The sequence below is a fragment of the Mus musculus genome, chromosome 8, assembly GCF_000001635.26.
Source record: "Mus musculus strain C57BL/6J chromosome 8, GRCm38.p6 C57BL/6J".
In the NCBI taxonomy this organism is placed as follows: domain Eukaryota; kingdom Metazoa; phylum Chordata; class Mammalia; order Rodentia; family Muridae; genus Mus; species Mus musculus.
The window spans coordinates 106245153-106271748 of record NC_000074.6 but is presented as its reverse complement, the minus strand read 5'-3'; the positions used below and the strand labels follow the sequence as shown (position 1 = coordinate 106271748).

At 51.8% G+C, this 26596-nt stretch overlaps 2 protein-coding genes across 7 annotated transcripts in view; one reads left to right on the top strand and one right to left on the bottom strand.

The window, feature by feature from the left end:
• Positions 1–19201, top strand: part of Smpd3 (sphingomyelin phosphodiesterase 3, neutral) — an 85418-nt gene extending 66217 nt beyond the window's left edge. For all 5 annotated transcript variants that reach the window (NM_021491.4, XM_030243702.1, XM_006531241.4 and 2 more), the window contains 7 exons: positions 5625–7146; positions 11810–11885; positions 11974–12129; positions 14074–14163; positions 14303–14366; positions 15982–16144; positions 16389–19201. In NM_021491.4, coding sequence (NP_067466.1) covers positions 5830–7146; positions 11810–11885; positions 11974–12129; positions 14074–14163; positions 14303–14366; positions 15982–16144; positions 16389–16490 — 1968 coding nt within the window. In that variant the 5' untranslated portion in view covers positions 5625–5829 and the 3' untranslated portion in view covers positions 16491–19201. The remainder of the gene's footprint in view (positions 1–5624; positions 7147–11809; positions 11886–11973; positions 12130–14073; positions 14164–14302; positions 14367–15981; positions 16145–16388) is intronic.
• Positions 19202–20054: 853 nt separating this feature from the next.
• Positions 20055–26596, bottom strand: part of Prmt7 (protein arginine N-methyltransferase 7) — a 40641-nt gene continuing 34099 nt past the window's right edge. For both annotated transcript variants that reach the window (NM_145404.1, XM_006530828.4), the window contains 5 exons: positions 24525–24686; positions 23326–23400; positions 21281–21441; positions 20456–20552; positions 20055–20270 (listed from right to left, as the gene is read on the bottom strand). In NM_145404.1, coding sequence (NP_663379.1) covers positions 20100–20270; positions 20456–20552; positions 21281–21441; positions 23326–23400; positions 24525–24686 — 666 coding nt within the window. In that variant the 3' untranslated portion in view covers positions 20055–20099. The remainder of the gene's footprint in view (positions 20271–20455; positions 20553–21280; positions 21442–23325; positions 23401–24524; positions 24687–26596) is intronic.

The window sequence follows — 26596 nt, the reverse complement described above, 5'->3', positions numbered from 1 at the left end:
CTGAGAAAAACTCAGCTTTAGGAAGATCACATACCTGGTGTACATAGATAAAACAAAGCATCTTTAGTGAGTGACAGAAACAGTCAAAGCGACGGGAGGAAAGTCAGGGGGATTTGCTGACTAGTGAGTTATTATTAGAAAGTCTGCAGGCTGTGTGGCTTCAGGCGGAGAGATTAGAGCTCAAGTGTGTTACGAAGACCTGGCCTCTCCATTCTAGCCTTAAGGCCTGTTTTCCTCTGGGCTGGATTCATTCTCAGAGAAGGCTCTAGAAGCTGCAGGCTTTCAGGGTGGTCATCCATCTCAGAGAAAATGTAGACTTATTTCCTAAGGGGTCTGTTAGGAGTTCCAGAGAACACTTGGAATTGTCAGGGATGTCAGGGGACTATGGTGCCTCTTGGTGTGGCTTGCTATTATATCCCCTTGGAGTACATAAGGGGCAGGGTGGTGTGTCTGCCCCTGCCAGAGAGGTGAAGGCAGGAGGATGGAGGCAGAGCTGGTGCTTTAGATTAAGAAGTGTGATAGGAATTACCTGCATCCGAGGGAGCCACTGCTGCAGCCTGTGTGTTTATGCTAGACCCCAAACATCAGTTCTATTTGGGTTATAGCATTTCCAACCCCTCCCCCAACTCAGAAAAGCATCTGTCTCTCATCAGTCTTTCTGTCCTCCTAGCAATGAGCTGACTCCAAGTTTCAGCAGCTCAGAGCTCACGTTGCCATGCCAACTTCTCCACGGCAGCATCTAGGCAGAATGGGCTGGCCTGATCTCACAGCCGCTGGTGAATGCAGGCACATTCGGGTAATTGGATTGAAGCGAACCTGGGGCTTGGTCCAGCTCCTGTTTAGACTCAAAGACTTGTAGGATGTTTTGCTCCAAGACCCTAAGCTTATAGTGAGAAAGAGAGGGCTCAGCAGGCCTGAGGTCAGAAGACACAGTAGTAAAAGAGGAATAAACCCCAGGCAATGCCAAATGGAGCAGTTACAGCCCTCCAAAGTTCAAAGACGCCCCAAGAGATGGCATCGCTTCCACACAGGGTCAGGACTTGCTTTGCCCAGAACTGACCTGGCTTTCACACCTTCCCACTGCAAGAGAAATGCAGATTAACAGTCAGCATCCACACGGGCCCCTTGACGCTCCGGTATAAGGTGTGTTCTGTGCATCAGCGTGCCGACCAGGTCCACTCTGCACAGTTGGCAGTTGTGTGGCCTGGTTATCTGATACTCACTGGGAACATTCCTGCCTCCCACAGTGTGCCCGGGCAGGGCTCTTTCTTAGGATTCCCTTCGCTGGTGAGGGGAGATCAGCTTCTGGGCCCACATGGAACTATTTCGGGTAGACCCTGGTTTAACTCCAGCATCTGAGCAGCCATGGTGCCCTTCCGGGAACACGCTCTAGTCACACAGGTTGCTAGCTAGGAATTAAGCGTCTTCAGTGCTGACAGGTTCATCTGTAGGAGTGGCTGAACTTACTTGCCTTCGATGCCCCGGGCTACCCAGAAATGCTTGGGACTACGGTCTTCAGATCCTGCAGAGGATCCGCCCTCCCTTCCCTCTCCCATGTGGACTGAGGGTTTTCTGGGCTCTCAGCCATTCCTAGACCAAGTTCTTCCTCTTCTTGCATCTGTCTGTGACCCACAAGCTCTCTGCCCCCTCTGTCTTCACTGCCAAAGAGAGGACAAGTTAGTGAAGACTTTGGCTTTGGCCCAGACAGTGGGAGTGGCACCTGTGAAGACCCCAAGGCACTCTGATTCAGTCAGGGTCCCTGCAAGTCCTGTGGGTGGGCTCAGGTCATCCCCTTAACAATGTAGAAGATACAAACTGGGGAGAGGAGGTGAGGCACACTGGGTGGCTTCAGGAAATGGAGGGAAGGAAGCAGGAATTGCCAGGCCATCAGCCAGGTCTCTCTAGTCCTCATGGTAGCCCTAGAGGTAGGCACTGCTACCTCATTTAATGGTCAGTGCCATGGTGTGACTTAGGTTAGCCTGACTCCTGGGCTGTGTGCAAGACTAAGAAACTCAGGGGAAAGGAGGAAGCCTGGTCTCTACATCTAGGCCAGAGAAGCTGGCTCCCAGGGGTGCTGCCTTGGGGCACCATAACCCCAGTCATAACCCCACAGCTCGTAATGAAGAGGTTGGGGATCCTGCTAGAAGCCCTGAGGGCTGAAAGCCTGAGAGTATTCAGCTCAGCTATATGGTATGGAGGGAAAGAGACGTGGCTTCTAGTAACCCTGGAAACAACCTATTAGGATTTCCAAAGGGAACCAACCTAAGGGTGACTTCCCTCCTTAGCCTAAACCCTGAATGATCCACCTAATCTAAGAGTTTGAGGTGCAGAAGCTCAGCATACATGGCCTTGGAGGAGCCTGCTGCCCCCTCAAGGATGTCCATGACAGGCCTTCCTTACAGAGCTACCAGATCAAGGACATGGACTAGAGAAGAGGGACTGATGGGGACAATGGAGCCCTGTGTCCAAAGCCAGAACCTGTGCCTGTCACAGACACATGCCTGACCCCACCTAGACAGTACACACAGAAAAAGGGAGATAAGCAGGGTGTGGCTGAGCACCTGCCTGGACTGTGCCAGCCTGGGACAGCCACGTCCTTCCACAGCCACTCCTTTGAACACTTGAAACCCCTGGGAAGTTGCCAGCCTCTCGTGTTTAACAGCAGTGCTCTTCTTTCATGAGGAAAGTGTAGATCAGTCTAATTAATGTGTGCTGTTTGTTTACCCTCCTTTCATTTCCCTGAGACAGAATAATTATCTAGAGCTTTAGAAACAGCCTCGTCCATGGCAGTCCCTTCTGTGTCTGTTGTAGCACAGCTTCCGGGTGTAGACAGCGGAACCAGTGCAGGGCAGAACAGGTGGCAGCACCCAGAAGGGTCCTCCTCCCTTCAGGGCACTGCAGAAGAGGCCCAGGGTAGCTGGATCTGGGGTGGCAGCATGGAGGACCAAGGGACTCAAGGCTGTCTCATTTTAGAGCATCACTGTGGTATTGCTACTCCCATGAGCTCCTGGAACTGCCACACCAGCTCCTCCCCTTCACCAACCCTGCAAATGGAGACCAAAAACATGTCCGTGCCCAGCCGGGACTGGCAGAAATCAGTCTATCACTACAGACGAGAGGATTTTGCCTAAGGGTTTCTGGGCTTGAAACAAGAGTGGAGGGAGCAAGGGGCAGCTGAAAATGGATTCTCTCACCTTGTACCCTAAAGCTCTGTCTCAGGAGATAGTTGATCCCAACCCAGTATTAGGGTTGAGCCACACAGTGGGTCAGAATGGGTCATTTTTCTCAGGAAGCTTTGATGAAACAGAGCCTGACTCACAGGGGTGCTTTAGCGACCTCGTGAACACTGCAGAGGCTCTTGGGGGTGCTAACAGACCTCCTCTCTGATCCTCTGTCCATATGTCATCTGTGCGGCCCACGTTACTGCCCACAGGTCAAACCTGACCCTCACTATGGGGAGACTGACTTCTCATGCGTGGGTGCTCACATCGGTCTGTTCACTCCTTAACTGGGTTGTTTCTGCATGTGTTACTTCTATTCCCAGTCAGAGCAGCCAACAACCAGGGCTTAGCCTCAGACAGACTCAGTCTTCGTGGATCTTATTCAGGAGGGAATCCTAGAGACAGCTCTAGCTCGAGACCAAGTGATGGCCTGGTGTGGGGAAGGGCTGTGGTCACATAATGCCTTGGACAGGTCCCCTGAAGAGAACGCTCAGCTGAGTCCTGAAGGGTACAGAGGGGATAACAGGGGTGCAGAATATTGGTGCAGGCTCTTGGGCCGCTGGCAACTGTGTAGAAATCCCTGTGTCACAGGAGTCCTGGCAGGAGGAGGGGGAAATGGCTGCCTCCTTTCTGGCACCAGCATCATGCTAGACCTCTGTTCATTTATCCTATCTCCGAGGCACCTGCCACTTTTGCCTCGCCCTGGGACCCTTGTGTAGCCCCTTCCCTCTCGGAGCCCCTCATCTGCTGGGTAGGTAGGCACATCCCAAAGCACATGAGACACAGCGGCAGGGCGCTGTTCTGTGGCACAAGCGCCCACCGCGAACCTGCCTGAGCCACCCGGGCAAGGAGGTGATGAAGTCTCCCCTAGAAAGCTCATGTCTAAGCTGAGCTGTGGAGATGCTGAGGAAGAAGCAAGGCTGTGGGAGATCCTCAGAGTGAGGTCCTTGTACCACTGTCAGAGTGAGTAGGAGGAGAACATAGCCAGGTGATTGACAGGCTGCAGAGACGGAGGGCCAGCTGAGGAGGTAGGTGGCCCTCCAGTCACTGTGTGGAGAAGGTTGATGAATTGCAACAGTGTCCTCAGCTCATCCTGAGATGTTTTCCAGGGACAGATGAGACATGAGTATAAAGGCTATCTAGGTTTCTAGCTCCAGTGACAGAGGTCTTGGGAGGGAGGAGAGAATGCAGGACCAGGATGCATGATGAGAGTCTGGGTCCAGACCTGCTGAGGTGTCAGGGGCAGAAGTGGTATGGAACATAATGAATTCACCTGGCTGGCCTCAGAACCAAAATGCAGATCAAGCATCCAGGATGTTCACCTCAAGAGCATCGTGGGTCCTTGGAGGCCGGATAAACACAAGGCACAGTCAATATACCTGTCAGCCTATATTATAGGTGTTATACAGAGCTGCTCTCAAAACTGCTGTGACTCAGTACAGCCTGGGGTAGGGACCAAGGATGAATGTATTTAGGTGTCTGCTGGCTTTGCCTGAAGGGGCATCTTGGACCACAAGCTGGAGAGTTCATAAAACTTTGGCCCAAGCCAGGCGTGGTGGCGCACACCTTTAATCCCAGCACTTGGGAGGCAGAGGCAGGCGGATTTCTGATTTCGAGGCCAGCCTGGTCTCCAAAGTGAGTTCTAGGACAGCCAGGGCTATACAGAGAAACCCTGTCTTGAAAAACAAACAAAAGAAAACAAAACAAATCAAAACCAAAAACCCACTTTGGCCCACACAACCCCAAGAACCTTCTCCAAGTGTCTAGGGGATACCAGCGTCCCTATAACTGGATAAATGTTCAGCAGGTCAAATAATCTGTAGCTGGGTCCCCACTGGGGTTCTCCAGGGCACTGTGGCCGAGAGCACAGAGCTTCGTCTGTTGCTCAGGAAGCCACACCATGGCCAGAGCAGGCTGCACGCGGATGAGGCTTCCTTGTTGTTCTGCCCAGCCTGCCACAGTGCCCTCTGCCCTCTAACTCTTGCCCCCCTTTGTCTTTCCTGGTCTAGTTGGCACTAGATAAAAGGTGAACAATCATGTTTGCAGCTCCTCTAACTAAGGCCACTGCCTGCCCACTTTAAACACATCCCTGGCTCCCAAAGGGTTTCCACTTGCTTCTAGCCAGTGTCAGTCCAGGCACACCCTCAGATCCTAACGCACCCCTTTGCACCCCGTAAGGATGTGCCCTTCTGAAAAATGGGCCATTTTTTAAGTTACAGAACCAAGACAGCCAGTTAGGGACAGTCAAATATTAATCGTTTATTCCAAGAAAACAAAACTATATAGGCAGATGGAGTGTGCTGGGGCATTCTTCTGGCCCCAATACACTCCATGTGGAGCTGATCCCCTGGGTTTTGGAACAGCCTAATTCAGTAAAGGACTCCTTCACTCTCTCTTCTACAGGTTTTCAGCAGACTCCGGTGTCCCAGCATGGCCCCTTGAAGCGAACCATGACTGTCTGTGGGACACTCGCCACTGATCATCCAGAGTCACATCTCACCAGGAGGTGACCTCTCCTCCATCCTCCACCTGCCCCCTGCCTGGGACAGTGCTGCGGCTGCCACGGACACCATGTAGTAGAGCCGGCTGCGGCGCCCAGTGAGCTGCAATGGTTTTGTACACGACCCCCTTTCCTAATAGCTGTCTGTCTGCCCTCCACGCCGTGTCCTGGGCCCTCATCTTCCCATGTTACTGGCTGGTGGACCGGCTGTTGGCCTCTTTCATACCCACCACCTATGAGAAGCGCCAGAGGGCAGATGACCCCTGCTGCCTGCAGCTGTTCTGCACGGTCCTCTTCACGCCAGTCTACCTGGCTCTGCTTGTGGCTGCACTGCCCTTTGCCTTTCTCGGGTTCATCTTCTGGTCTCCACTGCAGTCTGCCCGCCGGCCCTACTCCTACTCCCGGCTAGAAGACAAGAACCCAGCTGGTGGGGCAGCCCTGCTTAGTGAATGGAAGGGCACGGGGGCAGGCAAAAGCTTTTGCTTCGCCACGGCCAATGTCTGCCTCCTCCCCGACTCACTCGCGAGGCTCAATAATGTGTTCAACACTCAAGCTCGGGCCAAAGAGATTGGGCAGAGAATCCGCAATGGGGCCGCCAGGCCTCAGATCAAGATCTACATCGATTCTCCCACCAACACCTCCATCAGTGCAGCCAGCTTCAGCAGCCTGGTGTCGCCACAGGGTGGTGATGGATCCAGAGCTGTTCCTGGGAGCATTAAGAGGACAGCCTCTGTGGAATACAAGGGGGATGGTGGGCGTCACCCCAGCGACGAGGCTGCCAACGGCCCAGCCTCTGGAGAACAGGCTGACGGAAGCCTTGAGGACAGCTGCATTGTGCGAATTGGTGGCGAGGAAGGAGGTCGGCCACAAGAAGCTGATGACCCTGCTGCCGGGAGCCAAGCCAGGAATGGGGCTGGTGGGACCCCAAAGGGCCAGACACCCAACCACAATCAGCGAGATGGGGATTCTGGGAGCCTGGGCAGCCCCTCAGCCTCCAGGGAGTCCTTGGTGAAGGCACGGGCTGGGCAAGACAGTGGTGGCAGCGGAGAGCCAGGGGCTAACAGCAAGCTGCTGTATAAGACCTCTGTGGTGAAGAAGGCAGCAGCCCGCAGGAGGCGCCACCCTGATGAAGCCTTTGACCACGAGGTCTCAGCCTTCTTCCCGGCCAATCTGGACTTCCTGTGCCTGCAGGAGGTGTTTGACAAGCGTGCGGCTGCTAAGTTGAAAGAGCAGCTACACGGCTACTTCGAGTACATCCTGTATGATGTTGGGGTCTACGGTTGTCATGGTTGCTGCAATTTCAAATGTCTCAACAGCGGTCTCTTCTTCGCCAGCCGCTACCCTGTCATGGACGTGGCCTATCACTGTTACCCCAATGGGTGCAGCTTCGATGCCCTGGCCTCTAAGGGAGCTCTGTTTCTCAAGGTAGGCAACCTCAGCTCCGCCTGAGGGCTACACACTACTGTCCCTTAGCCACACGAAAAAGCAGGCCACAGCTCCTGCCAACCCTTATTCCCTGGGAATCCTCACTCGCTTGATGGGATGAATTAGGGGCCAGACAAAGCCTTTCATGGAACTGAACTCAGGGCCCCCAGCCCTACCACACGGGCTCAGGCTCAGCGGTCTGGGCCAGTATCTCAGATCTGAGTCATTTCTACTCATCTGTAGAGTGGGAGCGACCTGTGCTGAGGCCCAGATAGGAGTAAGAGTTTCTTGTCCTGAATAATGGTGACCACGGTGGTGGTGGTGGTGGTGGTGGTAACTGTGGTGGAAGAGGAGACAAGCCAAAGGGCAGAGCCCAGAGCAGACCAGAGTGCAGGCCAGCATATGGGCTCTTAGATCTCCAGGCCAAAGACCACACCCACCCACTGAGGCTTCAATGGCCAGGACAGTCCCCACTTCTGGGTGTCAGCAGCTGCCATGCCAGGCTCTCTGCCCACCAGCCCCTGGCTTCACTTCATAGTCCCTAATTAAAGTGAACCGTAATTATTTCTGCTAATTCGGATGCAGTTGGAGGAGGTTTTAGACCATGGTAATTTGGTCATTACACATTATCTTCCACACAGCCTGAAATACTGTGTCGACTTTTTGTTCTCTATCTAAAAGCCACCGTTAAGTGAATCTAGAGCTTTCTGAAGCATCATTTGGCGGTCTGATGCAGATGGGGCTCTCTGCCCCAGGGGCAGCAGCTCTTCTGCTGGGGAGACTTGCCTGAGGGGCTGCTTGGTAGGGGACCCTGACTATGGCCCAGGACAGGTCTCTCTCATTCTCAGCTCCAGTCTGTGCAGGAAAATGCTGGATCAGTGGCTGATGGGATAAGTGTTCACTGGCTCTACTGAGCCTGCTAGAACGAAGGCACACACTCAGATGTCTCACCCTGGGCTGCCCGAGGCCTCTTGCATGACTGTACCAGAGTTAGGGTTCCCAGCTCGCCAGCCACAGAGATGCAGGTTGTCTGACACACAGTTCAGCCTTCCTGTTCTGACATAGGGTTCATTTGTGTTGTATTTGAAGATGTGTTTCTGTCTTGGTACCCAGCATGGCCTTCTGGGAAGGGAGGGGATATGTCATCAAGTTCAGAGTGGAAAGATATGTCCTCTCACCCCTGGCGATACAGATGGTTGTGAGCCTGGCAATGTCCAGAGACTACTGCATTGCAGAACAATCCACATGGCCCCTCCTCTCCTTCCTCCTCCATCCGGTACCCTCAAACAGTTTAACTTCTTGGGCTGGCTTCTCCTCTGTGGCTCTGTCATTATTCTTTTTTTCTCTCTTTACCTCGTGGGTTTCAAATTAGTTGGCAGATATGTTGATCCATGCCATTCCGAACCTTTTTAAAGCTGGCTAGTATGGTTTTCATATCAAACTTGATTTGCAACATCTTTTAACACCATGATGGGGCTAACACGTTTTTGAATAGCTGAAGGTTGGGATAAGCATGCAACCAGCTCTCTTTACTTCTCAGGGTCCCTTATTATCAACCCTGCCCCCCCCACCCCCCCAAGGGAATGTGGCGCTACAGACTCCGTTTCTGGATGATTCTTGACATCTTACTCCCGAGGCAAGCTCAGTATCTGCCCTGCTGTCCTCACCCTGGCTCTTCTACACTGAAGCCTGAAGAAGTCATTCTGGCTGCGTGCACCTTGTGCCTGCCCGGCCATCCCAGATTTTTCATTTTACTTTCCAATGCCTCTGCTTCCCACTTGCCCGTCTTAGCCCTGTACTCCTCTGCACTTGCCCACTGTGAACGTGGCTGACCTCTTCCAGTGAGGCCTCCTCCTAAGTCTGACTCCTCTTACCCCCTTCAGTTTCTTCCATTTCCCACAGCCCATGCTCCACCCTTCCTGGGTCACCCAGAGGGGCCCCCACATCCCCTGCTCTGCCGCTCTTAGTCTTGTCAAGCACAAGCCAGTCCTCACTTTGTGGGAGGTGCTTGACTCTGTGCTCGGGTATGTTTCAGGCACTTGTCTGGCTAGATGCTGCCTTTGGGAGTAGAGCTGGGCCCTGCTGGGTGAGACTGTTCTTCCACAGAAGAGGGTCAGGCCCATCTGGAGAGGAGCCAGGGACTCTGGGAGGATGCAGCCAGCAGTTCGTCCCTTCCTCTACCACGGCCCTCACTGGGTCACATTCTCCCAGTTTATTTCACCGAGCCCTTGAAAACCTGGACATCCCCATGAAGGAAGGGCTGGCTTCCCTTTGGCCTCCACTCTGCACAGCTAATTCTGAGCACCTTTTTAATCAACGTTCTGTGCCGTCAGAACTAAAGGGCAGAGCCTCTCGGTGTGACTTTGTGTTTTTGTAAGAGAAACACACACATGACTGTACAGGTCCTGGGGACACTATGTTTGGAATCCCTGAGTCCCAGCAAATAATAAACTGGATACTACAGAGATCACACACCTGTTACGAGGGAGGCAGGTACGAGGGAGGCAGGATATGTGAGAGGCAGCTATGGCCTTGCTGCCATGGCGTCTTCATCCCAGGTGGATTCTTCTCTGCTGCAGGGCCAGCAGCGATGCCTTTGTCCTGTCCTTTGTCAGCACAGGGCAAGTGATACTAAGGGAAAGTCTGACAAACGGGTGGCTGATCTTGACAAAGACACCAGCAGCCCAGAAAGCAGCAAAGAGCAGCATCCGGAGGCTAACAGGTCTAATGTGTGCCCGTCTGAGTGCTGTGAGCCTTAATGTGCCCATCCATGAAATGGCACACACTAAATATATAAGAAGTGCTAAGCTTAAGTGTCCATGGCTGAAGAATACAATGGAAGAAAGCTTAGCTACTGCCTCAGCAACACATGGGGCCGTGTCATGTTCTGCTTTGAGTACCGCATTCTCAAACGTGCTTTTATACATCAGTTGTCCATAACTTTACAGGACTGATTCCCAGAGCTGTTGTGAGATGGCTGCACTATGGGGCTGGTATATGGGCAAGAACTAAACATGTGAGTTAGAAACAACCTAAGTTCAGCAAGAGAGCCTGTTATCAAATATCCAGACATTCACCCATCGGCCTGGAGGAAGACTGGCGTGCAATGCATGCTGGGGAGGAACGTGGAGTTGGAGAAATCCAGGGGGCAGAGCTGAGAGAGGCAGATAGGAAGAAGACCCACTCAATCTCAGCAGCAGCAGCAGCAGCAGCAGCAGCAGCAGCAGCAGCAGCAGCAGCAGCAGCAGCAGCAGCAGAAGGCTGACTGAGAGCCACCATTGTGTTTGTCCTTTGCCACTGAGAATGAAGCTTGGCTTCTGTGGTCCACCTCCCTGGGAAGTGCCTGGGTCTGAGGCTTCATCAACACAGGAAATCCAATTGGAATGGATTAATGAAGTCTGGGGAGGGCAGCTGGTGCTCACATAGAAATATAAATTATTGATATAGATTCTGAGGACAGGTGCCCACAACGGTCCGTGAGGAGTAGCCTCCAGCAGCTAGTGAGAAGGGGCCCTGAGGGAGGCCTCGGTGGTGTTTTCTTCCCTCTGGGCTACAGCACTGACAAGTGCTCATTCTTGTGCTGGGTTACACACATGGGGGCGCAGCTGCATTGTCTTTGGGACATACAATTAAAATCCCTATTTCTATGAAGCCAGAATTAGATAGAGATGGCCTGCCTAAGTCACCTGCTTGCTGAGCCAGGCCCAACCAATGTAACTCTGCCCTAGTAAAGAAGGGGTCAGGTTTGGAGAAGTGGAGGCAGGAAGGTGCTACTGTGGAAGCAGAAGGGTCCAGCCCATGTCAGGGGCCCAGAACGAGGGGACACAGGCCAGAACTCTGGCCTAAGACAGAGAGACTGCAGAAGACCCTGTCCCATAGAATTCATGAAGCGACGAACCATACAGCCAGATGGGGCTTAAAGACAAGCTAGCAGGAGGCTGTCCAAGGCTCCTCCAGTGGGTTGTGGCTTTGAATTCAAACTGGAGGGGCAATAGGAGGTCAGGTTGAGAGTGTGGTCAGAAAAGGAAGGAGAGAGTCACTGAGAGTAGACGGCTCCATGGTTGAGAGCATAGACTGCTCCATCATAAGAACCAGAGTTAGAAACCCCAGCATCCACATTAGGCAACTCCAATTTTGGCTTCTGCTGAAAACTGAGGGGAGGGAGGGTGCACACTGATGATAATGATAACTATTAAAAAGACTGAAGGTTAGATTGGGCATGATGGTACATACCTGTGATCCTTACACATGAGAACCAGAGGCAGGAGGATTGCTGTTAAGTTTGAGGTCATCCTGATTTATGTAACAGTTTCCAGGCCAGCCAGGGCTACATACCAAGATTCCATCTCAAAACAAAAAACCTGAAAGTCATTGTAGGTGGATGTCCAGTCACCTGGATAAATCCTTGCACAAATTGCTGACAACCACGTCATACCACAGTCTGATGTTTTCTTCACGTATCTGCCTCTATAACCAGCCAGACTCTTCTAGAAGCAGAGCCTGCCCTGTCTCCACCTGGGCACTAGCCAGGGTCCAGCCAGGAGTCTGGCAGAGCAGGATGGGGACAGCTTGAGCAAATGGCTTTGGGGGTTGCCAGGGTCCCTTTGCACTCACAGCAACAATGGCTGGCTAACAGCGGTACTGACACCCTGCCTTCCCCCAGGTGCAGGTGGGAAGCACACCTCAGGACCAAAGAATTGTTGGGTACATCGCCTGCACACACCTGCATGCCCCACCAGGTAGGCCACAGCCTGGAGATTTCTGGGTATGGGTTCAATACCTGGGACCTGGTCAAGCTTCATAGTCTGGTCTCTGTCCTGTCTCCAGAGGACAGTGCCGTCCGGTGTGAGCAGCTGGACCTGCTTCAGGACTGGCTGGCTGATTTCCGAAAATCTACCTCCTCGACCAGCACAGCCAACCCCGAGGAGCTGGTGGTGTTTGACGTCATCTGTGGAGATTTGAACTTTGATAACTGCTCTTCTGGTGAGGCTGCACTCTTTCCCTCTCAGATCTGAAGCTCTAAGCAGAACGTAGGCTCCAGGCAGTCACAGACTACAGTTAGGTGGCTTGAAGAACTTCTAGTCCTCATGTGTTATATGTGGGAAATTTAGTAAGACTGATGTGTCTGTCCCACACTGAAGTACTAGCATGGGGACAGCACATACATTGCCAAAGAAGCAGGGGCCTCTGGCTGGAAACAAAGGGATACCCCCCAAAATGGACCCTCCCAATTGGAAGAGAGATTCTTCCAATAATACTGGCTTAAACTGGGCCAGGAAAAAAGAGCACTGGCTGCTCTTGCAGAGGACCCAGGTTCAATATCCATTACATGGTGACTCACAACTGTCTGTAACTTCAGTTTCAGGGGAGCCAATGTCATCTTTTGGCCTCTGTAGACACAGTGGCACACAGACATACATGCAGGCAAAACAGCCATACACATGAAATAAAATGGATAAAAAATATTTAGCAGGCAAAAGCACTGACCTGATGACCTGCACAAAAATTGTCCTGTGACCTCCCATGTTTGTGCTCGCTCTCTCTCTCTCTCACATGAACATACTCATACATATTTTAAATACAAAAAGCTATTGGCTTAAACTATTGGGCTATGCTAGGTATGGTGGCCCATTGCCTGAATTCTCAGTACGCACGCAGGAGGCAGAGGCAGTAGGACTGCCTGGTCTACATAATGATTTCTAGGCTAGCTAGGGTTACATGAGTCCTTGTTTCAAGATATAAACAGGGGCTGGAGAGATGGCTCGGAGGTTAAGAACACTGGCTGTTCTTCCAGAGACCCTGAGTTCAATTCCCAGCAGCCACATGGTAGCTCACAACCATCTGTAGTGAGATCCGATGCCCTCTTCTGGTGTGTCTGAAGACAGGATACTCATATACATAAAACAAACAAATAAATAAATAATCTTAAAAAAAAAAAAGAAAGAAACAGCAGTGAAACCTTTTAGGATAGAAAAAAATCAATCTATGAAGTTTTAAACAACTGGTTGAAATCTGTTCTTACAAAGGCCTCCTTTGAGGTAGGAGCAGCTTTGAGCCTTCTGTGGTCTGGTTGCCTCATGGTTCTGACTCTAGCAGGAGCCACAGCTGCCCAAGGAGCCTATGGCTAGGGTGGAACTTGGAGCCTGTGAGTTCAGGCCTCATCCTTAGAGCAGGCAAACTCAAGGTCTCACCTGGAATCCAGGATGGCGCCCTCATCTGGCAGCAGCAGGAAAAAACAGTCAGAACCTTTCATGGCCAGGGAGGCATCCATCAATAACAGTGCCAACTCCAGGATGGGCAAGGAGAATACAGTACCCACCATGGAACACACAGTCACCAACACAGAATGACTTTCCTCTGTGGGACACTAAGGCTGTCACACCCAACACAGAAACTCCTGCCCCAGCACAGGTCTCTGTGTTTTGGTCATGACAACTCTTGGCATAACACATATAGCAAGAGGCTTTCGGAGGGGCTCCTGCTAGGACTCCTAAGCCTTCCTTCTAGCTGGGGGTCAGGGTGTGTGTCAGAAAGACTTTACTGGTGCAGTGACTTGCCAGGACTCGTGGTTCTCTGAGCCATGTGGTAGTCACTCCTCCCCAAGATCCAGGCATCCATATCTTAAAGAGAGCTGGAGTCCTGGCTGCAGCACTATCCAGCCCCACAAACAATTTGCCATGGAATGTGGGGAGGTTTGGAGGACAGAGATCAGAGTGTTGGGGCACATCCTGGGATACAGAAAAGCAGTGAGAGATGAACCACAATGCCACAATGCCAACTATGGGACCAACGAGAGAACCACAAACCCCGAGTGCTTACTTAAGAGTCAGGAAACTAGTGGCATACGGTAGGAGTAAGTGGCAGGAACCGGGCGACAGCAGGTGCCTCGGGTCACTCAGCATCACTCTCTCCATTCCTCCCACACAGATGACAAACTGGAGCAGCAGCACTCGCTCTTTACTCGCTACAAAGACCCCTGCCGCCTTGGGCCCGGGGAGGAGAAGCCTTGGGCCATTGGTAAGCAGGGGGCTGGGCTATCATGGGCTTCCCAAGATCCCCAGGAAGGGGACAGATCCCAGGCAACTGAAGTTCGAGGAGGCTGCCCTCGAGGCTGGCTAGACCTGCTTCAGTCACCATTTTCTTCCTTTGTTCCCAGGCACCCTGCTGGACACAAACGGTCTCTATGATGAGGATGTGTGTACCCCGGACAACCTTCAAAAGTAAGTGCTCACACTGCTGAAGGATGCCAGGGACCCCTGATCCTAACCGGCTCCTGGGTCTTAATGAGGAATCAAGCAAGCCCTTACTGGATTATAGAGAGATGGGGGACTGGGCAGGTTCCAGGAAGGCCAATTCACTCAAGCCACTAAGGGCTTCTGTGTGTCTCCTGGCTGGACCCTGGCTTACACAGGAGAGAGAAGAGCTAAGTGGAGCTGTCATCACCCTCATAATCTAGACATTTCAGAGGCTTAGAGAGTCTGGGAGGGACAGGTCCTAAAGCAGCAGTCAGGATCTAGACTCACATGGAAAAAAGGCTTTTGTTGAATATAGCTCATACAGGAGAAGAAGCGAGAATTTCCAGGATCAAGTCGAGGGCCAAGCCCTAGAGAGCTTTTGGGTAAGGGGTCTGTGGAGAAGGGAGCCCCGTGACCTCTACCCACCTACTAGGCAGATAAACGCACGTGGAGAGCATACATGATGTCTTGAAAGACGGGTCTACCTGACCAGCTCCATCCTAGAACCCAGTGAGGCTTCCTTAAAGGATCCAGTGGAAAGAAAGGCCAATAGCAGAATGGATTTATAATTCACAGCCTGATAATGTACAGAGCCACCACCATGGCTCCTTGCAGCTAATTTGAGCCAATTAATTACATTATAGACTAAATTTGAAACATCATCCTATGCTGAGAAAATTATCTTTTCATGAGATGATGATTAAAAAATGACTATTAGTAACTCTCAGATCATTGATGCTGGAATTAATCATCAAAGCAAAAGACAGTAATGGATTATATCTCTGAGCCGTTAACAATGCTCTAAATGTCATTAGTATATTTATCTTAAGGCTGATAAAAACCTGTAGAAAACCGTGTTTACCAGCCTGGTCTCTCCAGGCACTTAAATCTATCTAGTGTTAACCACCTGGAGGCCTGGGCAGTGTCTCCCATGCCAGCTCCCGGCCTAACCTGCTCTTGGTAATGGGCCTACAGGGCTCCTCTGCTCTCCCGGGGCTGCTTGGGTTCTCAGGGAAAAGGCTACAAGGAACTGTGTTAGGCATGCAGATACCCCATGCGTTTCCAGGCTCTGAGCACATTCCCCCAAACCAGGGGTCATAGTAAAAACTCATTTTACAAAGGAAAGAGCACTCAGAAGTTTGGGGACAAGATGATGGTGACTGCTTCTTAAGGACACACTGGTAAAATAGCTGAGACCTCCAATGGAGTCCTTTCCTGGTCCTGGTAGCCCCTGCCAATCTTACATAGTCTTGGGGGCTTCCAGAAAATGCCTGAGGTTTCAGACAAGGTGCTTTTGGCTCAAAGAGAAGAAGAGGTTGAGAGACGAGCGTTCCTAACATGAGCACAAGCCAGGAATGTTGCGACCGGTATCCAGAGTACAGAAGGGGATGGGGAAACTGGCTAGCCTGAGGTGGAGCAACCTGAGATGGATAGTGGAAGGCCTCTTCCCACTGCTAGGCCCTCTGTGGAGCCAAAATACAGGCAGGTCTAAACCCAGAGGTTTGCTCTCCCCTTCTTCTCCCTCTTACGTTATGGAGAGTTTGGCTCCATAGGTCAGGGCTGGCACAGAACTTTAGCTTGTTTCCCTTCTGCCTAACAGGGTGTTGGAGAGCGAGGAAGGCCGCAGGGAGTATCTGGCCTTCCCCACCAGCAAGAGCCCAGGTGCTGGGCAGAAGGGCCGGAAGGATCTGCTGAAGGGCAATGGCCGCCGCATCGACTACATGCTGCACGCCGAGGAGGGGCTGTGCCCTGACTGGAAGGCTGTGAGTGTGAGGCTGGGCCCGCAGCCATGTATAGTACTCTGAACCCATCCCCTGGTCCCTGCTCCTTTAAAATGAAATCCATCATTCCCACAGCCTGAAATCCTCTGAACAACCCTAGCCCACTTGGCCCTCCATCTGGAGCCTCCCACCTCGGGCTGTCAATCCCTGCCCCCGGCACTCCCCTTCACAGAGCACTTCTCTTTGGAGCTAATAAGAATGTTTCCACCTCTTTCCCCCAACCCAGGAGGTAGAAGAATTCAGTTTTATCACCCAGCTGTCCGGCCTGACCGACCACCTCCCCGTGGCCATGCGGCTGATGGTGTCTGCAGGGGAAGAGGAGGCATAGACCAGCCATGCCACGGTCTCGAGCAGTAGGGCCTCTGCCGGCCCTTCAAGCCACAGCCCGTGCCTGGGCTGTGTGCCCTCCATTGAGCACCCAGTGCTGGGGGAAGGAGGGCAGGGGACAGGGAAGGACGAGCCCATCAATCCCCTGCAAGCCTGGGAACCAGGCTGCTCTGTGCCTCTGGGCCAACTCTGCGGACAGAGGACTTGGGCCAGCCTGGGAGCCCCCGGCTGCCTGACCAGTGCCATTCTTTCAGTCACGATTTTCTACAGAAATACACAGCACAACCTAGTTTGTAACCCAAGGGTTAGTACGAGGACCGGGTTTCTGTACTCTTTGTATCTCTTCTCAAGCTTTGTCCAGGGTTCATTACTTGTGTCTGCTGCCAATGTTGTCTCGCATGCCTGCACCCTCGCATGCCCACTGCCCGCATGCCATGTGCCACACTGTAGCACCCACACCCCTTGCTCGGGCCTCAAAGGCCAAACTCAAAACACAAAAAACACAATCAGAACCAGCCAAAGAAGCACTTCCTGGGCACAGCTGCCAGCTCTCCCCCCTCCAGCCTGGTGGGGAGTGATTGACGGCTGTCATTACCTGCCAGCCCAGGGCTCTTCCCAGGGTCTTGCATTCAAGGGCGATTACATTTTAAGAAGAAAACAGAAAAAAATGTTACACACAAAATCACCCTTCCCTTAGGGTCTGTAAGTCACTGGGTAGGGCTGTGCTCTTTCCCAGCCCCCACAGCAGGGTCCAGCTGGCTCTGGCCACCCCAGCAGCTCCTATAGGAGACTCATACCAGCTCTGGGGCCCTAACAGGAAATCCAAGAGGGCATCACTTTTGTACACGAAGGGGACCCAGAATATAAGGGGGTGGGGGTTCTGATTTTGAAACTGACAGGTTCGTAGCTCCTTCTCTCCTACCCAACATGTCCTCTTCTGTGGGGCCCTTTGGGTTAGCCTCTTCCTGAGGACTTCCCTCATCCATGTATGGCTGAGCTCAGGAACCACTTGCCTGCCCCCAAGTCAGGCTGCGCCTCTGGCCTCCCAGGCCCACCCTTCCACAATGGCTACCCTGGATAAAGTGGCAGGAAACCAAGATAGAATGGCTTCTTTACCACTGCAAGCTCAGGTGGCCAGCCAACAGCCACTGCTTGTCTAGAGCAGGGCTGACTCCAGACAGCATCCAGAAGCCACTCTTGCCAACGTGTGACTAGAGCCAGTCCCAAGCTCAGCACAGTAAGGCTGCTAGAAGCCCACTGCTCTCCACCTGGTCCTGCTCAGGTGCCCAAGAGCACTGATCCTGCCGACCTCCCTTCAGAGAACGGAGGCTGATCCCTGACCACACAGGAAGGGACGACGTCTGCCTCAGGCTGCTCAGCTACTGATTTGAGGGACTATTTGGGTATTCCCAACGGTCTCTTCAGAGTGCTCTGGTCTTGTATCTGGCCTGGCGATGATGGAGGGAGCATCAGGCCCCTGTGGTTGGGACCTCTAAAATGTTGGTGCCCTGAAGCTGTGCCTTGTCACCCACCAAGTAGCAAGAGGGATCCAGAGGGGCACACATTTGTCAGACGCCAGGCTGTGCTGAGCAGTGACCTTCAGAGTATGGGCAGTTTAGTATTAGGGCATGGATAGCTGGAGACACTGGTCTCTTAACCTCTTGGCCTAGAGAACCCTGCCCATGCTCCAGTGTCCAGAGCTAGGACAGCCTTGCTGGGTTCTCTGCTGTGCCCCTCTTCTGCCAGGGCCTGGCCTCCCAGGAATCTGGGAAGCCCTCATGGAGTAAAAGGCCCCTAACTCCTGGAAACAACCAGGATCCTATCCATTCAAGGTACCATGGGGCAGGTCCAATCTTCAAACCAATGGCACTGTGCACAAGGAGAGTAGAGGAGGCCGAGGCCACCGTCAGGGTCCCTAAACCTGGGTTAGGGTAAAATGTTTGGAGTAAGAGCCGCATCCTTCTCTCCTTCCCAACTCCCAGGGCAGCCTTAGGCAAGGTGTACTGCCCTGTGCCTCTGTTATCACAAGGTCACCTCTACACGGTCCGGTTCTTGAATCCAGAGGAGGGACAGCCTGCCTGCCTTCAGGTCCCCTACACATCTCAGCACTGAGGCCATGCCCGTCTGCCACACACTCCGCTGTGGTTTGCCTGTAGACTCAGGGTTCCTGTACTGCCAGGCCTTTCTATTTCAACTTTTAAAACAGAAGAGGCGTTGCTAGGATCCCAGACTCTCTGACATCTAAGGCCGACACAGGGATCACCTGACTCCTAACCGGCTCTGCCTGCCCAGGACCTCTCAAGGGAAGCATAGCGAAGTGTACTAGCTTAGCAAGGACCATTCAATTCATCTTTATTTGTCCAACACCACCTGGAGTTTTAAGTATGAATATTAACCTTGATGCTTTTTAACTATTGTATTAACTTGCTCAGATTTAGAAATACTGTTTTAAAAGACAAAGAAGAAACTTTTTTAATTTCTGTATTTTTTTTCTGTATTGTATCCTATGGGACACTAGGGGTTTTATATGGTAAGACACCCAAGGTTTTGGTAAAACATTATCAAGTATATATCCAGACAATTCTTCCCTAGAAGAAAAAACAATCTCTATGCCTGATTTAAAAAAAAAGTCGAAAAGAGGTGGATTTTCCCTTTATGGTGCTGAAAGGAAGACGGAGACTGAGGAGAAAATAAACCCGTGAGGAGGCTCAAGCTCGGCGTCTTGTTCTAGCCTTATTTTCAGGACAAACTGGGGAGAGCCTGCTGACTTCCAGAGCTGATCCCAGCCTAGGGACTTTGGGAAATGACTGAGCGCACAGCCCAGGTCTGCCACCTTGGTTCTACTACTCGGTCCCTCCCGGATTGTTTCAGAACTGAGTGGTCATTAGCAAGTGCATGCATGGGTGGGCAGAGGTGGGACAAGGCTGTGGCCGACTGGGAATCTGCACTTTCTGCTTCAGCAAGATTAGGCCATCAGAGCAGGGGCCGTCCGTCCATCAGACAGACAGAGAGACAGGAGGCGGCTACTCTCCTAGTTTTCTTCCCAGTGCTGTCCCACAGGAACTGCTGGATGACGGCCTTGTGAACCACAGCCTGGCATTTGGGTCTCAGGGCTTAGCAATCCACCTGCTAGTGTGCACTGAGGACACAAGACCCAAATGTTTACGAATGTGGCTTGGTAAAGCTGCTTGGGGTATCATAGTCCTCTCAAACCAGACCCTAACAGGGTCACGACGCCCCAGGGAACTCCCTGGGAGGCCATTTTCCCTGGGAGACCTGGAACTTCCTTGAAAGCAGATAGGCCAGGTAGGTCCAGCTAAGCTGGCAGTCCTGCATTGGTCCTAATGAAAGCTGCCCCTCAGTTCTCCAGGCAGAACAGGAAGCAGTACTGCCTCAGGGCTTTCTAGATCCTCAGTGTCACAAACTGTTCTCCCTGCTAATTCACAACTCTTCAGTCACTCGCCAGCCTATGCTGCCTGCCACACCTGATGCTGTGCAGATGTCAAGTAGGTGCACACAAGGAGGTAAGTTCCTCGGCCTTGCTTCCCCATTGAGCCACAAGCCATTCAGAGTCTGCAGCCTGCTGGCCATTTTATTTCTCAATAAGAGATCAGCTCAAGGTGTCTGCAAGCCTAAACTCCATGGTGATGTCTCCAGTGAGGGGGTGAAACTCCACAACATAGCTGACTGACCGAGGGCCATTCAGAGGCACTCTGAGATCCAGCGTGGTGCTGAGGAAGTACACAGCTTGCTTGCAGTGGGGGTTCCAGCAGCAGTCCCCCTGCATGAAGAGCAGCAAAGGATGAGGAGGGTCCTGGCACCCAGGCCACCTTCCCAGCGCATACAGTGCCAAATAACCTGGACCACCCGGGAGCGCTCTGCCCCGCAGAGGGACACTCAGAGCACAAGGGCTACAAGTAGCTCTAGGGTAGACACACACTCTAGGCTTCGTGCCCATGGGCCTACCTTGTCTTCTGCAGGGTTTATGAGGCCAGTGCTGATCGTGCTGTCTGGAGTGAGCTGATACTCCATCCACAGGACAGCCCCATGGCTCTTCCCGGGTCTGGGAGGGAATACAGAGCCAAGCAGTCAGCAGCCATGGAGGAGTCCAGCAGCACCCTTTCTGCTTTTCTGAAACCTCAACCTGTGCCATCTCTCCCAGTCAGGAGTATATTTATTATTCCTTACTCACGTAGGTAAAGGCTAGACACAACAGAGAGCCAGCGCAGCCGAGCTCTCAAGCCCACAGTCCTTACAGTCTGAGCACAGAGACCTCTGGGTACAGCTGCGCCCAGGGGCGGACAATGAAGATTCCCTGGACATTGACATCTGCCCTGCCCTTGCTGCCTGTCCCTGGTGCAGAAGAGCTCTGACATATGGCTCCCGTAGGTAGGAGGCAGCACCCTATCTACTGTGAAGGGAGCTGGAGCTGCGTGGGGTCTCCCACACCTTGCAGCAAGTAGCCTCACCAATACTGACCTGCTTTAACTCCTAAGGGAATTCAGGAAAATGGGCCAGTGGGTAACCATAGTAACCAAACTCCTATTTGCAGTTTGGCTCAGGGTCTGCAGGTAGAAGGTGAGCAAGGCTCACCCCAGTTCTCCTTCACCCACACGTGCCCAGAGGCTGTGGGACCCATCCCCCACACCCCCAACGCAAAAGAAGGACAGGACTGAAGCATACGTCCTGGCCCAGGAGTTAAGAGTCTCCAGGCTGTTTGTCCTTCACAATTGTGTGGCTGCTAAGCCCCCTACAGTCTTCACCCCACAACTCCCAGCAGCTCCCACTCACCTTGTCAGCTCCATTGTGCCCTTGGATTGCATAGGCTGTTGGGGGATGGGCTGCTGGAAATCAAAAGTCAGGATCTCTTGAGGCTTGGAGAGGCTTCTGCAGGGGTATTCCCACAGTGGGTGTGGCTCTGCCTCTCTGCTCTCTCGGAAATCCAGGGAGTGCTAGAGGAGAAGAGAACACGGGGTCTGTAGAGACGAACTGCAGCCAGCCAGGGACACCCTTGTCTCTGTGGCCCAATCCTCCTAGGCACCTGCAGTCATGTGGAGCAGCATGTTGTCACTGGGCTCCTGGTCACAAGAGCCAATTTCTCCCTTCCATGTTCATCCATCAGAAAGCCACTTTGCCTCTCCAAACCTCAGCTTCCTTTTCAAACAGGAATGACAATGCCTACTCTTGACCAAATGTCTTTGTTTCGGGAGAAAAAACCAGGCAGGCACTCACCTCTCTCTGGCACTGCCCACTACAAGATAGCACCCAACAGGGCCTCAGAAGCTCAGGGAGAGGAATGTGTGAACAAAGCCAGTGGCTGGGAAAAGCACAAGGACCTCTATGAGAAGAGGCCGTGTGGGCAGAGGCAGGATGGGGACATTGCCTGGATGAAGTGAGACCAGGCAGGAGACTCAGCTAGAGTAGGGAACCCACTGTAGAAAAGGCAAGATACAAAGGGGTGGGGGAGGTAGGAGGCCAGGCCAGAGAGGCTGACAGGGCTGGAGCTCCCTGCAACCTGGGGGGGAAGCGCTGAGAGGAGAGGCACAGCGGCAGGGGGATGCCAGAGCAGAAGGGCTGCAGCCTGGGAAAGCACTAAGTCAGCCCCTGACGGCGCCCAGCAGAGATGTCTACCTCTGGAGACATCCCTTCTTCGCCCTCATCCTTGTCCTCCTTCTTTTTTTGTGACAGGATCTCTTTACACAGCTCTGATTGTCTTGGAACTCACTATGTTCACCAGGCTGGCCTTGAACTCTTGGAGATCCCCCTGCCTCTGTCTCCCACTGGTTTAATGACAGGGCCACCGTGCCTTGCAGCCATCTTCCTCAAGCTTTATTTTTAATAGTTTAAATTATGTGTGTGTAGCCAGGCGTGGTGGCGTACACCTTTAATCCCAGCACTTGGGAGGCAGAGGCAGGCAGATTTCTGAGTTTGAGGCCAGCCTGGTCTACAGAGTGAGTTCCAGGACAGGCAAAGCTACACAGAAAAACCCTGTCTCGGAAAAATAAATAAATAAATAAATAAATAAATAAATAAATAAATAAATAAATTATGTGTATGTGTGTGGGGTGCATGCCTCTGTATGTGGAGGGGGAGCGCACCCCTCTGTGTGTGTGAGGGGGTACACATGCCTCTGTGTGTGTTTTTCTCACATTCAATCCAGATGCTGGAGCATGGGACTGGTATCATGCAATGGTTCTCAGTTAGTGCTCATAGTGGGTCAAACAAAATGGCAACGCTGGCCTCATCATCTAAAGCAGACACTCTCTCTCTGTACCATTCGCGCTGCCCACACTAGGCCCTGCTAGAGTTCTGTGTCTGTGTGAAAGGTTGGGCAGGATGTATGAGCTGAATGTCAGAGCTGTATGCCTGCCCACTGTTTTCAGCGACAGCAGACACTGAACCTCAGAGCACACGGATGTTGCGCAGGTACACTATCACCAAGCTATATTCTGGGTCCCCTGCACCCTCTATTACACGGACTCTGGGTGTTGTTGTTTATGTGTGTTTTGTCTACATGTATGTCTGTTAACCATTTGCACACCTGATACCCATGGAGAGCAGAAGAGGATATCACACTCCCTGGAGCTAGAGTTACAGATGATTGTGAGCCACCATATGGGCGCTGGGAATCTAATGGAGGTCTTCTGGAAGAGCAGCCAGAGCTCCTAACTATTGAGCTATCTCTCCAGCCCTTTAAGGGTTTTTTGTTTGTTTTATTTTTTAATTATTTTTTTTAGATTTGAGGCAATCTTGCTGAGTATCCTAGGCTGAACTATTAATCATCTCATCTCAGCTCCAAGTGGAACAACACGCAGCAGGTTAGACAGCCTGCTCACCTTGATCATATCATCCATGATGTGCACATCAAAACCTTCGCAGTCACCGCAAGGACTCCGGATCCGCCACAGGTCCTGTGGAGGAAGAACAGTCCTGAGTTACACACCTGGGCCACAAAAATGGCTGCATGAACATGGGTCAGGAGAGATGCTGGCCAGGGTGACACAGATCTTTAATCTCAGTGCTGGGGAGGCAAAGGTAGGTGGATCTCTGTGAATTTGAGGCTACACAGAGAGTTACAGGCCAGAACTGACTCACAACAAACCAACAGGCAGACCCAGAGGCATAGCTCGCTGCTCTTCTACACCAGACACAGCCCCGTCCCCCCGCCCCTCCCCCCAAGGAAAAAGCCACAAAGACACCGAAGAGCTAGAGTGGCCTGTGTAACAGACTGGTCTAAGAATATGTAAACTGACATGACACTAAGTCTCCTCCTAAGGAAACAATTACTTAGAACTCCTAGACTGAGGATGCTGTAGGCAGCTCTCAGGGACCTGGGGGCCTGTGAACACAGCATGAAAGGAGAGAAGGCCCCCAGCACACTCTGGACAGTTCATCTCCTGCCTTAGCCAGGTTAGAATAAGCACACTTTTCTACAGCCACTCTTCAGTCACGAGAGCCAAGACCCGTATGGAAATTCCATTGGGTAAATAACAGAAAAATGCCCAGAAATTAAGAGATGGAAGCATGAGGCTACAGATAGAGCCATTCTCTTACAAGAATATCAAATGTGATTCACTCTCCATTTCAGGTACAAAGCACTTCAAAATCCTTTTAATAAAAAAATGCCTTTCCCAAAATGACTTGGTGACTACTGTGCTTCTGCTTTGATGAGAGAATTAAAATGAAGCTTTTCAATTCCTTCTTGCATAAAAAAAGAGAAGTCCCCTTCTCGGAACGCTCTAACAGCCGCGGCCTCCATTCTCCTAAGAGCACGGCGAGCTGCACAGTCAGAGCGTGCCTCCTGAAACACTTAATTTATGTCTTTAATTATTCTGATAAGCCACAATTGTAAAATGACAACACACAGTCATTTCCATTTCATATGTCAAATTACTGCTTTTTAAAAGTGCAGCCACTGATGCAGAAAAGAAAAGTGTCGTCGGCAGGGCCCAAGCTGCTCCCTCTGCACTCAAGGACTCTCGGGCACACAGCCTCCCCACCCTGTTGCTTTTCCATAGAGTCCTGGGTCACTTACCCTGAACTCCACAATCACGGCATGCAGTGAGGCAGCCTGAGGCATCACCACAGCTCCAGGTGCTAGGTGCTGGTCCACAGAGGTACGGACATACCAGAAGTACAGGTTGTGCCATGGCAGCAGGCTGGTGGTGAAAAAGGGTTCACCCAGGAGGAGGGAGACCTGGCAACAGGACAGGAAAAACCAAGTGTCAGGAGTGAAGCTAACACGTGAGGGGCACTCGGCAATTTCACGGGAGCATGTAACAGTCCGTCTCTCCGTCCATTCATTCACTCATTCATTTACTCATTCATTCCCTCAGTTAACAAATGAGCATGCTCCTGAGGACACAGAGGACAGCAGAACAGAGGAAGGACACAAACAGGGGAGGGGGCAGTCGTCACTGGAAAGAAGCCGCGGTTAGTGCATGCAGGCGCTTCAGAGAGGGCTTCCTGAAGGAATTCTGCCAATCCACAAACGACTGTTTCACCCCAGTGTATCCATACCAGATGAACAACATGTCATTGTCAATGAACCCAAGCAGATGTGGACACTGGCAGCAAGGTCCCTGGCAGACGGCATTTCCATCACCATTTGTGAAATAAGCAAACAGATTTATGTCTAAGAGTCAGAAGTCAGACCGAAGGGCAGAGACCAAGCAAGGGTGTGAGTGAGAGCAAGGCCCTCTAGACCTAAGTCAGGAGAGGATGTGGGCAGGCCAGCAAGAGGAGTCCAGACCAGCCAGGATCCAAATAGCTAAGGAGGCCCAACTTGCCCTGAAGGCAAGAGGCCTTCCTAAAAGCTTTAGCCAGGGATTCAAAAGATAGAGCATGTACTTTAAAAGATCCTTCTAAGGACCATGAGGTATACAGGCAGAACACTGCAAGTAGAAAGGTGACTGGCGACACTCCAAGGGAACGTTACAGCACTCAGGCTGTGTGGGTCGGGAAAGCCCAGGCAGGGTCTGAGACTCTCCATGGCCTCAGTGAACGGGAAGCAGAGGACGGGCAATGGACACAGCACAAGTCAGACCAGGGTTCACCCTGAAACTACAATGTATATGGAGCCTTGAATATGTTAAATGTAAGAAGTCAGTTACAAAGGGCCATGTAGTATATGATTTCAAATATATTATTCATCTAGAATAGGCAAACCCCCAGAGACAGAGAGTAAACTAGTGGCGGCCTAGAGTGTGGGAACACATGAGTGTGGCCACCAATAGAAAAAGAGTATCTTTGAGGGTCATAAAAATGCCCTCAAGCTGACCTGGTGATAGCCGCATACTTCACAGTTACCTCACTTGGCCATACACTTTAAATGAGTGACTTGTATGCTGTATGGATAAATCCCAGCTGTCATTTTATAAAAAGCATGAGGGGAAATAGGCAAGAGGCTTACACACATCATCAACTGAGACTTACACACAGCTGACAAGAACATGAAAAGATGCTCACGATTACTGGCTATCAAGAAGAAACAAAGTCAAAGCACAACGACAGCGAGTGTGTTCCCACTCAAAAGGAGAGGACACACAAGGAATCCTCGCACACTTGCTGGACAACAGTGCAGCAGTCGTTGCTTCTTTTCTTTATAATGTTCTTTTCTTTATGTGCATTGGTGTTTTGTCTGCGTGTATGTCTGTGTAAATGTCAGAAATGCAACTGGAGTTACAGACAGCTGTGAGCCACCATGTGGGTGCTAGGGATGGAACCCAGGTCCTCTGGAAGAGCAGCAGCCAGTGCTCTCATCTCCCCAGCCCTCAGTGGCTTCTTAAGAAGTTACACACCCATCACTGGAAAGAGAGGCCCATTGGACACGCAAACTTTATATGCCCCAGTACAGGGGAACGCCAGGGCCAAAAAGGGGGAGTGGGTGGGTAGGGGAGTGGGGGTGGGTGGGTATGGGGGACTTTTGGTATAGCATTGGAAATGTAAATGAGCTAAATACCTAATAAAAAATGGAAAAAAAAAAAAAAAAAAAGAAGTTACACACAACTAGCCATGGTGACACAGGCCTTTAATCCCAGAACTCGGGAGGCAGAAGTAGGAAGATCTCAGTGGGATGAGGTCAGCCTAGTTTAAAGAACAACCCTG